Genomic DNA, 14,530 nt, shown 5'->3' with positions numbered 1-14,530 from the left:
TGTTTGTGTGTTGTATGTAGAGCACATTGTTTGTGTGTTGTATGTAGAGCACATTGTTTGTGTGTTGTATGTAGAGCACATTGTTTGTGTGTTGTATGTAGAGCACATTGTTTGTGTGTTGTATGTAGAGCACATTGTTTGTGTGTTGTATGTAGAGCACATTGTTTGTGTGTTGTATGTAGAGCACATTGTTTGTGTGTTGTATGTAGAGCACATTGTTTGTGTGTTGTATGTAGAGCACATTGTTTGTGTGTTGTATGGAGAGCACATTGTTTGTGTGTTGTATTTAGACCACATTGCTTAGCAGAGTTGAGTGATGCAAATGTATGTCAATTTGATCAACAGATTGTATTATTCTCCAGTGCAATAACAGTACTGAAATGAAGGCTAAAAGGGCATTAATGGGAGCTTTAAAAAAAAAAAAAGAAGAAAAAAAGAAGTAACTAAATAGTTACTTTTCACATTAACGCATTACTTTTTGGTGTAAGTAACTGAGTTAGTAACTGAGTTACTTTTGAAATGAAGTAACTAGTAACTGTAACTAGTTACTGCTTTTCAGTCACTAATCCAACACTGTTTATATGTCACCTCTACATGTTTATATGTCACCTCTACATGTTTATATGTCACCTATACATGTTTATATGTCACCTCTACATGTTGATATGTCACCTCTACATGTTTGTCACCTCTACATGTTTATATGTCACCTCTACATGTTTATATGTCACCTCTACATGTTTATATGTCACCTCTACATGTTTATATGTCACCTCTACATGTTGATATGTCACCTCTACATGTTGATATGTCACCTCTACATGTTGATATGTCACCTCTACATGTTTATATGTCACCTCTACATGTTTATATGTCACCTATACATGTTTATATGTCACCTCTACATGTTTATATGTCACCTGTACATGTTTATATGTCACCTCTACATGTTTATATGTCACCTCTACATGTTGATATGTCACCTCTACATGTTGATATGTCACCTCTACATGTTTGTCACCTCTACATGTTTGTCACCTCTACATGTTTATATGTCACCTCTACATGTTTGTCACCTCTACATGTTTGTCACCTCTACATGTTTATATGTCACCTCTACATGTTTATATGTCACCTCTACATGTTATGTCACCTCTACATGTTTATATGTCACCTGTACATGTTTATATGTCACCTCTACATGTTTATATGTCACCTCTACATGTTTATATGTCACCTCTACATGTTTATATGTCACCTGTACATGTTGATATGTCACCTCTACATGTTTATATGTCACCTCTACATGTTTATATGTCACCTCTACATGTTTATGTCACCTCTACATGTTTATATGTCACCTCTACATGTTTATGTCACCTCTACATGTTTATATGTCACCTCTACATGTTGATATGTCACCTCTACATGTTGATATGTCACCTCTACATGTTGATATGTCACCTCTACATGTTTATATGTCACCTGTACATGTTTATATGTCACCTGTACATGTTTATATGTCACCTCTACATGTTTATATGTCACCTCTACATGTTTATATGTCACCTATACATGTTTATATGTCACCTCTACATGTTGATATGTCACCTCTACATGTTGATATGTCACCTCTACATGTTTGTCACCTCTACATGTTTATATGTCACCTCTACATGTTGATATGTCACCTCTACATGTTGATATGTCACCTATACATGTTTATATGTCACCTCTACATGTTTATATGTCACCTCTACATGTTTATATGTCACCTCTACATGTTTATATGTCACCTCTACATGTTGATATGTCACCTCTACATGTTGATATGTCACCTCTACATGTTGATATGTCACCTCTACATGTTTATATGTCACCTCTACATGTTTATATGTCACCTGTACATGTTTATATGTCACCTCTACATGTTTATATGTCACCTCTACATGTTTATATGTCACCTCTACATGTTTATATGTCACCTCTACATGTTGATATGTCACCTGTACATGTTTATATGTCACCTCTACATGTTTGTCACCTCTACATGTTTATATGTCACCTCTACATGTTTATATGTCACCTCTACATGTTTATGTCACCTCTACATGTTTATGTCACCTCTACATGTTTATATGTCACTTCTACATGTTTATATGTCACCTCTACATGTTTATATGTCACCTCTTCATGTTTTTGACTGTGGTAGCGTCATCCATTTATTATTATTCTGCCACACAGTTTTCATCCCATCGGAACCGTCCAAGAATCAAAACCTTTGGCTTGGCCGGGAATCGTTAGCTCCCGCCAAAAATAAACTAAAAAATATCCCAGATTACCCAGAATTCCTGATTTCCCGGGTCATTTTGCCCATTGAAAATAATGGGCCATTTTCGGAACTTGCACAATTCCCACATTTCCACCATCCACACACTCCACTCACCTTGGACAATCAAACTACCATCCACACACTCCACTCACCTTGGACAATCAAACTACCATCCACACACTCCACTCACCTTGGACAATCAAACTACCATCCACACACTCCACTCACCTTGGACAATCAAACTACCATCCCCTCACTCGACCAAAGAGTGGAACTGTAGGAGCCAAATGGGAGGGTGTTTGTTGGTGCCTGGTGAGGATGGATCTTTGAAAGTCAGTGCACCTGGTCTTAAAGGTCTTCTTTTTCTTAGCCCGTGTACATGGCGTGCGAAACATCTTTCATCTTCATAAGTCAGACATTTGCTGAAAAGTGGCTCCTGAAGACACTTTTTATTGAAGCTTTGCTTCTTGGCTTTATTGCTGGCCATGACCAAAACAATAACACGCGGGAGTCCTAATACCGCAAATTTGTAATTGATAAAACTTTCCGCAAATCAAAATGTAAGAAATTGTACCGGAAAGTTCATAACTTTAAAGTCGACCAATAATGAATAATTAATCATTTTACCCGGCAAATATAAACAAAACAAAACAGCGGTGGAAAGCGATTATGGGTAAAAACAAATCTGCCTTGTATATGTGTACATATACAGTATATCATGTATTTTAAATGTACTTTTTGCTTTGTGTCCGTCAGGGATGCAATCTGGGGAGGTGTCAGGTTGTTCCAGTGAATTCAGGAGTTTGATGTCAGCGCCAACACCGGGAGCTCTGCAGCTGAAGAAGCACCTGGCACCAGGTACATATCACCAATGTCCACCTCTACCCCAAACCTGTGGGCTGATGTTCTGATGTGGTCCAGCAGCTGTCTCCAAGGACCCCCATGGTTCTCCCATTCAGTCCATATCAGCGTCAGACCTCCTGAAGCAGCAGAAACAGAAGCAGAGGGAGCTCTTGGAGAACCGTCGTCGTCGGGTGGAGGGCCTCCAGGCGAGCGTGTTGCCAAAATCCCGTGACTCTTTACTGACATCCCCCAAAGCAGCCCCTGTGGTCCCCAAGACCAGCCAAAGCCCTGCAACCCCCACGTTGGGACGGGGCCTCTGTAAGGGCGAGGACGTCCTCTTCTTTGACAGCGGGCCGCCTGCTGCACCGGCCAACAGCCTCTCCGCCACCAAGATGGCGGCTCTACGGAAGCTGAGAGCAAAGGGGATGGCGCTTGAGAAGGAAGACCCCAATGGTGTGAAGAGGAAAAGGACAAACAGCAATGAGATTAACACTCGCGTGGAGCAAAGTCTCACTTCACCTAATGGTACACACACTGGATCAATAATGTACTAGAACTTGACCCATTATTAGTAGTCAAGGAGGCCAATAACTGATATGCATTTGCAGTAAAAGTTATTTAAACATGAATAATATACGTCAGTAAACACATTTTAAGTTATTTTTTAACAATAGTAGTAACAGTATTGACATCATGTTTTATGTTGTGTTTAATTTAGCAGCAAAAAACATCAAACACCTTTTAATACGTGTTTCTAAGAGGAACATCAACATTTTATTTCTAAATATGGAACATCTCCTAGGAAAATTGGTCAAATTATGACATTTCTCTACATCACAATAACTCTTCTACTTAATTCTGAGTGTCACATGAAGTATGAGAATGTGTGAGCTGCTGCCTGCTCTTCTTCACTTACCGGTATATATGAATCTCCTATTTATCAATATATTTACAAAACATTCCCATTTTTGGATATATTTTCTGTCATCTCCACATCCATCCATCTCTGTCACATTATTAGATTGAATCACAAAACATGAAACTCTGCGCGAGAGTTTATTTATAGAGCACAATTTGTACACAGGGCAATTCAAAGTGCTTTACAGAAAATTCAAAGAAGGAAAAATCATTCAAATTAAAATCAGACTATAATCATCAAAAAAACAATGGTAATTCATTCAATTCTGTAGATCAAATACTTTCAGTCGTCATATGAACAATTCAAGTGTTTTCAGGCTGGATTTGAGCATTGTTGGGGCCCGTCTCACATCTTCAGGAAGACTAGTCCAGATTTTAGGAGCATAGAACTGAAACAACAGTTTCTCCATGTTTGGTGCAAACTCTGGGAAACAGCAGGAGACAACTCCCTGAAGTTCTCGGAGCTCTAACATGTCAGAGATGTACTTTGGCACAAGACCATGAAAAGACTTGTTATAAAGTCTATTCTCTGAGCAACGGGAAGCTAGTGCACTGGACTAATATGGTCCTATTTCCTGGTTCTAGTCAGGACTGGAGCAGCAGCATTCTGGATGTACTGCAGCTGCTTTACAGCTGGTTTAGAGAGCCCACGCTGCGAGTGTTTGGATGGAAGCTTGTCGAGCAAATGCCGTTGCTGCAGTAGAGAAAACACAAAACGGGACTGGTAAGACGCCAGGAAAGAAGGACAAAAACTGGAGTTCCCGGAAAAAGAGCCTTGTTGTCTGCGTCACTAGTTATTTAAAAAAAATACTGGTATCATATGTGTAGGGCTGCAGCTAACGATTATTTTTCTATCGATTAATCTATAGATTATTTTTTCGATTAATCGGTTAATCTATAGATTATTTTTTCGATTAATCTATAGATTATTTTTCCTTTTACCGATTTTTTTTTACATTTAAAATGAAGAGGAAAAAATAAATGTAGGCCAGTTTTTTCAAAAGGCATGGCTTTTATTTACAGAAAAAAAAGTATGGCCACTCAGTCAACATTGACAACAACATGACAAAATATTCTGTAACAATGTAAACATTTAAAACTTTTAACATTTAACAAAATTAAAAGTAGCTTATTTGCTTTTTAATGTGCAAATATAAAAGTAAATCTTAATATTCTGGAATAGTATAAGCATTTCAAAAGTAAAAGTATTGCTTATTTTGCTTTAAAATGTGCAAAAATAAAGATAAACATCCAATACAAAAAAGTGCAAAACGGAAATATTCTGTAACAAGTGTAAACATTTCAACAAAAGTAAAAGTATTGCTTATTTGCTAAAATGTGCAAAAATAAAGCTAAACATCCAATACAAAAAAGTGTACAGTGTAAACATTTCAACAAAAGTAAAAGTATTGCTTATTTTGCTTAATAACACAACAATGATAGTATGATTAAAGTGAAAGTTAATTGTTCGTTTGTACATAGTATATGTAACTGTTAATGTTGTAAAAGGTATTTGCACAACTAATTAACGTTAGAGTTTGTGACACGTCTTGTGCCGTGGGGTTCTTTCAGGACCGACAGACTGAACGCCAGACGGCTTTGCCAGGTTTACAATCTTTTAATTTTACACAAAGTCTTTTCTCTTCCAACTGCGCGGATCGCGCACCTGGGCATGATTGCGGCGTCGCTCCCGGCGCGCCCCGCCTCGCCGCTCGCTCGCCGCCGCCGCCTCTCCACAGCGTTAAAGAGGAGCGCGTCTTTGTAAACACTGAACAGGCACGCCAAACGCGCCTCTCAGAGCGAAACGGTGCTTTAGTTTATGAATTTACAACGCAGATACAAATGACACATTCATGTTTTTGTGTAATAATGACAACGTATACGCACGCGGACGATTGACTTGTTGATGGTGATGGCAAGAACGCTGTCGGGGGTTTTCTTTTCAAATGTTCGTTCATAGCCGTTGTGCTGCTATGATAGGCCATTTCCGCTCGACACAGTGTGCATACAACAACATTATTAGGCCGTTTATTGAAATACTCCCACACTTTTGACGACTTTTGGCGTGCTTTTTTCCCCTCGCTCGCATCGTCTGCTTTGCGCTCCGCCATGACAGTAAAGTAGAGTGACGTAAATATGCGACGCGCCGACGCACAAAAACGGCGTCGACGTATTTACGTAACCGATGACGTCGACTATGTCGACGCGTCGTTTCAGCCTTACATATGTGTATATATGGTATCTGCTGATGTAGTTTTAAATATAAAAAAAGGTGGATAACTGATAAACTTCAACATGCCAAATATCTGCGCTCATAATGTTGTTTTTCATTTCTGCTTCGCTTCTTCTCTGCAGCTGAGTCGTCAGGTAGCGATGAGCCGGCGCTAAAGAAGAAACAGGAGCAGCTGAGCTACATTCACTCAGAGGAGTTTCAAAAGATCCTCAATGCCAAATCTCGCCATGGAGCCGTCCTGGAAGCGGTACGCACGCAAATGTCACACAGCCTTTGTTTCACATTGATGTGAGTGTGTCTCTTCTACCCAGGCTGAGTATCAGCTGCAGGAACGTTACTTTGATGTGCTGGTGAAAAAGGAGCAGATGGAGGACAAAATGAGGAACATCAGAGAGATGAAGTGTCGCGCTGTTAGCTGCAAAGAGGTACACTTTTTTTCATCAGTGAATGGGCAAGTCAGTGCTATTCAAAGCTTTTTATTTGACCCGCCGAACATCCCCCAAATAGGTTTGATAGAACCATTCACACTAGGGTTGCTCATGTATGCAGTACACCCGCCACCCCGCAGGGGGCAACAGCGAAGCACTTGTGTCACAACAACAGCGTGAGTAGAAGAAGATGGCACTATCGACCCTGAAATAAATCGCCAAAGTGGGACTTTTAACAGCGACTGCAAAACAAAGTCTGAATGTAGTGAAATTGCTAACTTTGTGATGTCTTTTGTATTTGTGTTGTTTTTTGGCTCCATGTATTCATCTCGTTTAATACATGTATTAAACGAGATGAATACATGTTGTATTCATCTCGTTTAATACATGTAGCCCTGAATGTGACCGGTAGAGGGCGATAAAGCTACACCTTAGGTTTAATTGTGTTGAGCCACATGTGTGAATGTGTCATTTCCATATGCATATGTAGTTTATTCTGTGTGAATGTATTAACACTAAACCTTGTAATTTATTTCTGTTGAATATACAATAGACTATATTTATTTAATATGCACAATGGACGTTATACTCTCAGTCCTACAAACCTAAATAAAGGAAGATGTGTCAAAAAATAAGACTGAGGAAGGAAAATCATTCAAAAGAAGAAACACCGATCAACAAAACTTCTGGAGCTTTTGTTTCTTAATTCTGTTAACTATCTGTCTAGCTGCATATGGCTGGAAACGTGTAGTGAGGGCCGAATAATACATTTATTGACAGTGCAGCGGGAAAGCCACTGATTTTACTTTGCAAATAACGAATTGACGAAACATCCAAATTTGAATGTCTGGCCCCTAAGCCCTTGGTTGGACTCTTAAAAGTGCGGCCCTCCTCCATGTATTTGATCGTGGCGCCCCGCCATGGCAAAATAAAAGCAGCCACACCTTAAAAGTAAGTTTTTTTAACGTGAAAACAAATCCATGTAATATAATGTACCGTATTTTCCGCACTATAAGGCGCACCGGATTATTAGCCGCACCTTCAATGAATGGCATATTTCAAAACTTTGTCCACCTATAAGCCGCGCCTACGCTGCGCTAAAGGGAATGTCAAAAAAACAGTCAGATAGGTCAGTCAAACTTTAATAATATATTAAAAACCAGCGTTCTAACAACTCTGTCCCAAAATGTACGCAAATGTGCAATCACAAACATAGTAAAATTCAAAATAGTGCAGAGCAATAGCAACATAATGTTGCTCGAACGTTAATGTCACAACACACAAAATAAACATAGCGCTCACCTTCTGAAGTTATTCTTCATTCGTAAATCCTTCGAATTCTTCGTCTTCGGTGTCCGAATTGAAAAGTTGGGCAAATGTGGGATCCAAAATGGCCGGTTCCGTCTCGTCGAAGTCATCGGAGTCAGTGTCACTGTTCAGCAGTTCTGTGAATCCTGCCTTCCGGAAAGCTCGGACCACAGTTGTGACCGAAATATCTGCCCAGGCATTTACGATCCACTGGCAAATGTTGGCGTATGTCGTCCGGCGCTGTCTGCCTGTCTTAGTGAAGGTGTGTTCGCCTTCGGTCATCCATTGTTCCCACGCCGTTCGCAGTCGTGATTTGAATGCCCTGTTGACACCAATATCCAGCGGTTGGAGTTCTTTGGTTAATCCACCCGGAATGACGGCGAGTGTTGTATTTGTGTGCTTCACTTGTTTTTTGACACCATCTGTGATGTGGGCGCGCATAGAGTCGTATATCAACATGGACGGAGCTGTGTGAAAAAAGCCACCCGGCCTCCTCGCGTAAACTTCCCTTAACCACTCGCTCATCTTTTCTTCATCCATCCATCCCTTCGAGTTAGCTTTTATGATGACGCCGGCTGGAAAGGTCTCTTTTGGCAAGGTCTTCCTTTTGAATATCACCATGGGTGGAAGTTTCAGGCCATTAGCATGGCAAGCTAGAACCACAGTGAAGGACGACTTCTCATTCCCTGTGGTGCGAATATTCACCGTACGTGCTCCCGTTGTATCCACAGTATCCACAGTGCGGTTCACAGGAATATCAGTTGCTGTGAAATAGTAATCCGTGTGTGGATGGAGAGATTGCGTCTTTTCATGAACCGGATCCTTGTCGCTTAGTAGGAGCCATTTTGTGGTCTTTACAGATGTAAACAGGAAATGAAACGTACGGTAATATCCGCGCGCTTTTTCTTCTTCTACGCGGGCGGGTGGTTGCTTACAGTAGAAGAAGAAGCGCTTCCTGTTCTATGGGGGCGGGTGCTTACCTTGGCGGTTGCTTGCGTAGAAGAAGAAGCGCTTCCTGTTCTACGGGGAAAAAAGATGGCGGCTGTTTACCGTAGTTACGAGACCGAAACTTTATGAAAATGAATCTTAATATTTATCCATATATAAAGCGCACCGGGTTAAAAGCCGCACTGTCAGCTTTTGAGTAAATTTGTGGTTTTTAGGTGCGGCTAATGGTGCGGAAAATACGGTATGAATGAATATATAACCTATTATTCGTGCATTACTGACTCGTGATGCACTGAAAATTCGACCACCAAAAAAAGCGGATGTTGTGACGACGTAACCAAGATGCATGCGATGGTCTGGAGCGGAGGCAGCATGTACTTTTGATATATACCACACATACAGCCATTTATAAAATGTGCAACGTTCAAATATTAAAACGACAGCTTTCAAGAAGAGAAAATCCAACTGGAGCAAGTTTGACGTCAGGCTTGCTGCAGCTCTCGCTGGTTGTCCAGCAACAGAAGTAAAGAGTCGCTACACACCTGTACAATCTCTAAGACTGCAAGGAAAGCTCAGCCTCTCCTAAAATGTAAACAAATAGTCAAATATGTACTTTTATGTTCACATCTCATCGACCAAATATATGCTTTAAGTCTGCTACCTTCGCAACCGCTGACATGACTTATTCAAACTGGCATTAATGGAATTATGGAATTTTTGATGGTGCACAAACGTTTTTTTGTCATGTACACAAAGTTCAGTGGGCAGGTTGTGTTATGTGTGACCATGTCTGTTGACATTTTGAGTTGGTTGGAATTTTTTTTTTGTTGAAAATGTTTGTTTTTTTTTGTACCATGACTAGGGAAGGTTGTCCACTAGATGACGACATATCAGCAGCATCAAAATTGTCTGACTATAAATGAAATCTCCCTTTGGGTAAAAAACCTTTTTAAACTCGTGACGTCTTGCATGCCAAACTGAAGACGTCAGCAGGCCTTATCTGGCCTTTGGACAACCCTGCTCTAGAAACTTGAAATAATTCTCAGCAAAGTACATACAAAAGAGCAAAACAGTATAATATAAGAAACATATATGTTATTACTAGTTAAAGGCCTACTGAAACCCACTACTACCGACCACGCAGTCTGATAGTTTATATATCAATGATGAAATCTTAACATTCCAACACATGCCAATACGGCCGGGTTAGCTTACTAAAGTGCAATTTTAAATTTCGCGCGAAATATCCTGCTGAAAACGTCTCGGTATGATGACGTCTGCGCGTGACGTCACGGATTGTAGAGGACATTTTGGGACAGCATGGTGGCCAGCTATTAAGTCGTCTGTTTTCATCGCAAAATTCCACAGTATTCTGGACATCTGTGTTGGTGAATCTTTTGCAATTTGTTCAATGAACAATGGAGACAGCAAAGAAGAAAGCTGTAGGTGGGAAGCGGTGTTTTGCGGGCGGCTGCAGCAACACAAACACAGCCGGTGTTTCATTGTTTACATTCCCGAAAGATGACAGTCAAGCTTTACCATTGGCCTGTGGAGAACTGGGACAACAGAGACTCTTACCAGGAGGACTTTGAGTTGGATGCGCACATGCGGTACCGTGAGTACGCATGCAGCTGCGGCTTCCAAACATTTGATCGCTTGCCTGTACGTGTGTGCCGCTATGTGCATGTCACGTACGTAACTTTGGGGACATTGGGGAAATATATGTGCTGTATGAACTTTGGGGAGGTGAACGGTACTTTGGGCTGTGGGATTGAGTGTGTTGTGCAGGTGTTTGAGTTGTATTGGCGGGTTATATGGACGGGAGGGGGGAGGTGTTTGTTATGCGGGATTAATTTGTGGCATATTAAATATAAGCCTGGTTGTGTTGTGGCTAATAGAGTATATATATGTCTTGTGTTTATTTACTGTTTTAGTCATTCCCAGCTGAATGTCAGGTCCCACCCGCCTCTCACAGCATCTTCCATATCTGAATCGCTCCCACTGCCCTCTAGTCCTTCACTCTCACTTTCCTCATCCACGAATCTTTCATCCTCGCTCAAATTAATGAGCAAATCGTCGCTTTCTCGGTCCGATTCGCTCTCGCTGCTGGTGGCCATGATTGTAAACAATGTGCAGATGTGAGGAGCTCCACAACCTGTGACGTCACGCTACTCGTCTGCTACTTCCGGTACAGGCAAGGCTTTTTTATCAGCGACCAAAAGTTGTGAACTTTATCGTCGATGTTCTCTACTAAATCCTTTCAGCAAAAATATGGCAATATCGCAAAATGATCAATATGACACATAGAATGGACCTGCTATCCCCGTTTAAATAAGAAAATCGCATTTCAGTAGGCCTTTTAATAGTAACACAAATCAATGTATAGCATTTTTTTAGCCTTTTTAAAGAAAATATAATGCCTCATTGCCAATTATGCAAATGATATAATGATGTCATCTTGACCACACCTCTAGCCATGCCCTGACCGCACAAGTACATTGGGGGAAACCTTGCAAGTGGCATTTTTAGTCATAAGAGCAACACTATCTTCCGGCCTGCACGTTCTAAATGTCTTGCTTGCTTGCTTGCAGTGTAAGTACACCTACTTCAAACCGGCGGATCGCTGCGTGGCGGACAACCATCCACTCCACTGGCACGACGCTAAGAAGCGTTTCTTCAAGTGTCCGTGCGGACAGAGAGCCATCGCCCTCGACAGGCTGCCGCACAAACACTGCAGGTAGGACGCTCTCTTGTGTCCTATGATGGTGTCATGAGTATAAGAACTCAACTTTCTCTTGCTTTACAGTAATTGTGGTCTGTTTAAATGGGAGCGTGATGGCATGCTGAAGGTAAACATTCTTCCATTTTCTTCTAAACACCAACAATCTAATCACATCCAATACAACAATCCTGCCTTTATATACATAAAGATGACGGCCTCCAATTGGAAATACCATCTCATTATACATTTTTGACGTAAATAATTAAATTATTAATAAGGGAAATGAAAACGTGGCTCTTTGGCTAGGTCATATGTGTCCAAAGTAACGGTCCATCACGCATTTTATAATAAAAGATCAAACAGTTGAAATGTAAGGAGAAAACGTTGCAGTGTTGATTCTATTAACACAAAGCTGCCATGCAGGCTGTTTTTTTTCTTTAAAACTGTCATCGCTCACAAAATAATAATGAATCAAAATCAATGTTGTTATGAATTCTTGACATATTCAAGGCTCCAATGACTTCACATCTAATATTCCACTTTCAATTAGTTTTGTTGGGAAAATATTTTTTGTCATTAAAAACAAAGTTTTCTATGACAAAAAGGTCATGAAACAAAAAACCTAAAAAAAATAATACAAACTTATAATAGGCAGATAGATCTGAAGTTGATGTAGAGACTTAAGCGTTGAAAGTTAAAAAAAAAATGTATGACTTATTTTGAACACTTTTATGAGGGGAGAATTTTATTTCATTTTTTTTATTAATAATAAATCAAAATCAATGTTATTGACCTATATAAGGCTCTAATTACTTGCATATTTTGTGTGTTTGCTGTAAAAACAACAGTTTTCTATGACAAAAAGGGCATAAACAATAAACAGTAAAAGAATAATAAAAAAAACTTGGATAGATCTCCATTTTCAATGTTGCTACAAATGATTGACCTATTTAAGGCTCCCATTACTACACTTCAAATATTTCACTTTCAACATTTTTTGGTGTGGAAAATATTCAATATTTTGTGTTTTTGCCTTTAAAAATGGGGTTTTCTTGAACAAAAAGGACATAAGGGGACGGCGTGGCGCGGTTGGGAGAGTGGCCGTGCCAGCAACCTGAGGGTTCCTGGTTCAATCCCCACCTTCTACCAACCTTGTCACGTCCGTTGTGTCCTTGAGCAAGACACTTCACCCTTGCTCCTAATGGGTGGTGGTTAGGGCCTTGCATGGCAGCTCCCACCATCGGTGTGTGAATGTGTGTGTGAATGGATGAATGTGCGCTTTGAGTACCTTGAAGGTAGAAAAGCGCCATACAAGTATTACCCATTTATCATAACCCATTTATAAAAATATAAAACTTTATAAAAAACGATAGATCTGAAGTTGATCTACAGATGCAAGCATTGAAAAAAAAAAAAAAGATATATATACAGGTAAAAGCCAGTAAATTAGAATATTTTGAAAAACTTGATTTATTTCAGTAATTGCATTCAAAAGGTGTAACTTGTACATTATATTTATTCATTGCACACAGACTGATGCATTCAAATGTTTATTTCATTTAATTTTGATGATTTGAAGTGGCAACAAATGAAAATCCAAAATTCCGTGTGTCACAAAATTAGAATATTGTGTAAGGCTAATACAAAAAAGGGATTTTTAGAAATGTTGGCCAACTGAAAAGTATGAAAATGAAAAATGTGAGCATGTACAATACTCAATACTTGGTTGGAGCTCCTTTTGCCTCAATTACTGCGTTAATGCGGCGTGGCATGGAGTCGATGAGTTTCTGGCACTGCTCAGGTGTTATGAGAGCCCAGGTTGCTCTGATAGTGGCCTTCAACTCTTCTGCGTTTTTGGGTCTGGCATTCTGCATCTTCCTTTTCACTATACCCCACAGATTTTCTATGGGGCTAAGGTCAGGGGAGTTGGCGGGCCAATTTAGAACAGAAATACCATGGTCCGTAAACCAGGCACGGGTAGATTTTGCGCTGTGTGCAGGCGCCAAGTCCTGTTGGAACTTGAAATCTCCATCTCCATAGAGCAGGTCAGCAGCAGGAAGCATGAAGTGCTCTAAAACTTGCTGGTAGACGGCTGCGTTGACCCTGGATCTCAGGAAACAGAGTGGACCGACACCAGCAGATGACATGGCACCCCAAACCATCACCCAACCATGCAAATTTTGCATTTCCTTTGGAAATCGAGGTCCCAGAGTCTGGAGGAAGACAGAAGAGGCACAGGATCCACGTTGCCTGAAGTCTAGTGTAAAGTTTCCACCATCAGTGATGGTTTGGGGTGCCATGTCATCTGCTGGTGTCGGTCCACTCTGTTTCCTGAGATCCAGGGTCAACGCAGCCGTCTACCAGCAAGTTTTAGAGCACTTCATGCTTCCTGCTGCTGACCTGCTCTATGGAGATGGAGATTTCAAGTTCCAACAGGACTTGGCGCCTGCACACAGCGCAAAATCTACCCGTGCCTGGTTTACGGACCATGGTATTTCTGTTCTAAATTGGCCCGCCAACTCCCCTGACCTTAGCCCCATAGAAAATCTGTGGGGTATTGTGAAAAGGAAGATGAAGAATGCCAGACCCAAAAACGCAGAAGAGTTGAAGGCCACTATCAGAGCAACCTGGGCTCTCATAACACCTGAGCAGTGCCAGAAACTCATCGACTCCATGCCACGCCGCATTAACGCAGTAATTGAGGCAAAAGGAGCTCCAACCAAGTATTGAGTATTGTACATGCTCACATTTTTCATTTTCATACTTTTCAGTTGGCCAACATTTCTAAAAATCCCTTT

At 40.6% G+C, this 14,530-nt stretch overlaps 1 protein-coding gene across 5 annotated transcripts in view; it reads left to right on the top strand.

Annotated features, from left to right (window-relative positions):
• The window catches only part of mcm10 (minichromosome maintenance 10 replication initiation factor), a 38,508-nt gene that overhangs the window by 22,631 nt on the left and 1,347 nt on the right, over positions 1-14,530 (top strand). For 4 of the 5 annotated variants that reach the window (XM_061959118.1, XM_061959117.1, XM_061959114.1 and 1 more), the window contains 6 exons: positions 3,089-3,190; positions 3,254-3,700; positions 6,449-6,573; positions 6,638-6,751; positions 11,602-11,747; positions 11,817-11,859. In XM_061959118.1, the coding sequence (XP_061815102.1) occupies positions 3,089-3,190; positions 3,254-3,700; positions 6,449-6,573; positions 6,638-6,751; positions 11,602-11,747; positions 11,817-11,859 (977 nt within the window). The remainder of the gene's footprint in view (positions 1-3,088; positions 3,191-3,253; positions 3,701-6,448; positions 6,574-6,637; positions 6,752-11,601; positions 11,748-11,816; positions 11,860-14,530) is intronic. The other variant, XM_061959116.1, reaches the window with a different exon arrangement.

The sequence above is a fragment of the Nerophis lumbriciformis genome, linkage group LG05 (genome assembly GCF_033978685.3).
Source record: "Nerophis lumbriciformis linkage group LG05, RoL_Nlum_v2.1, whole genome shotgun sequence".
Taxonomy (NCBI): Eukaryota; Metazoa; Chordata; class Actinopteri; order Syngnathiformes; family Syngnathidae; genus Nerophis; species Nerophis lumbriciformis.
This window is presented reverse-complemented; position numbering and strand designations above follow the sequence as displayed.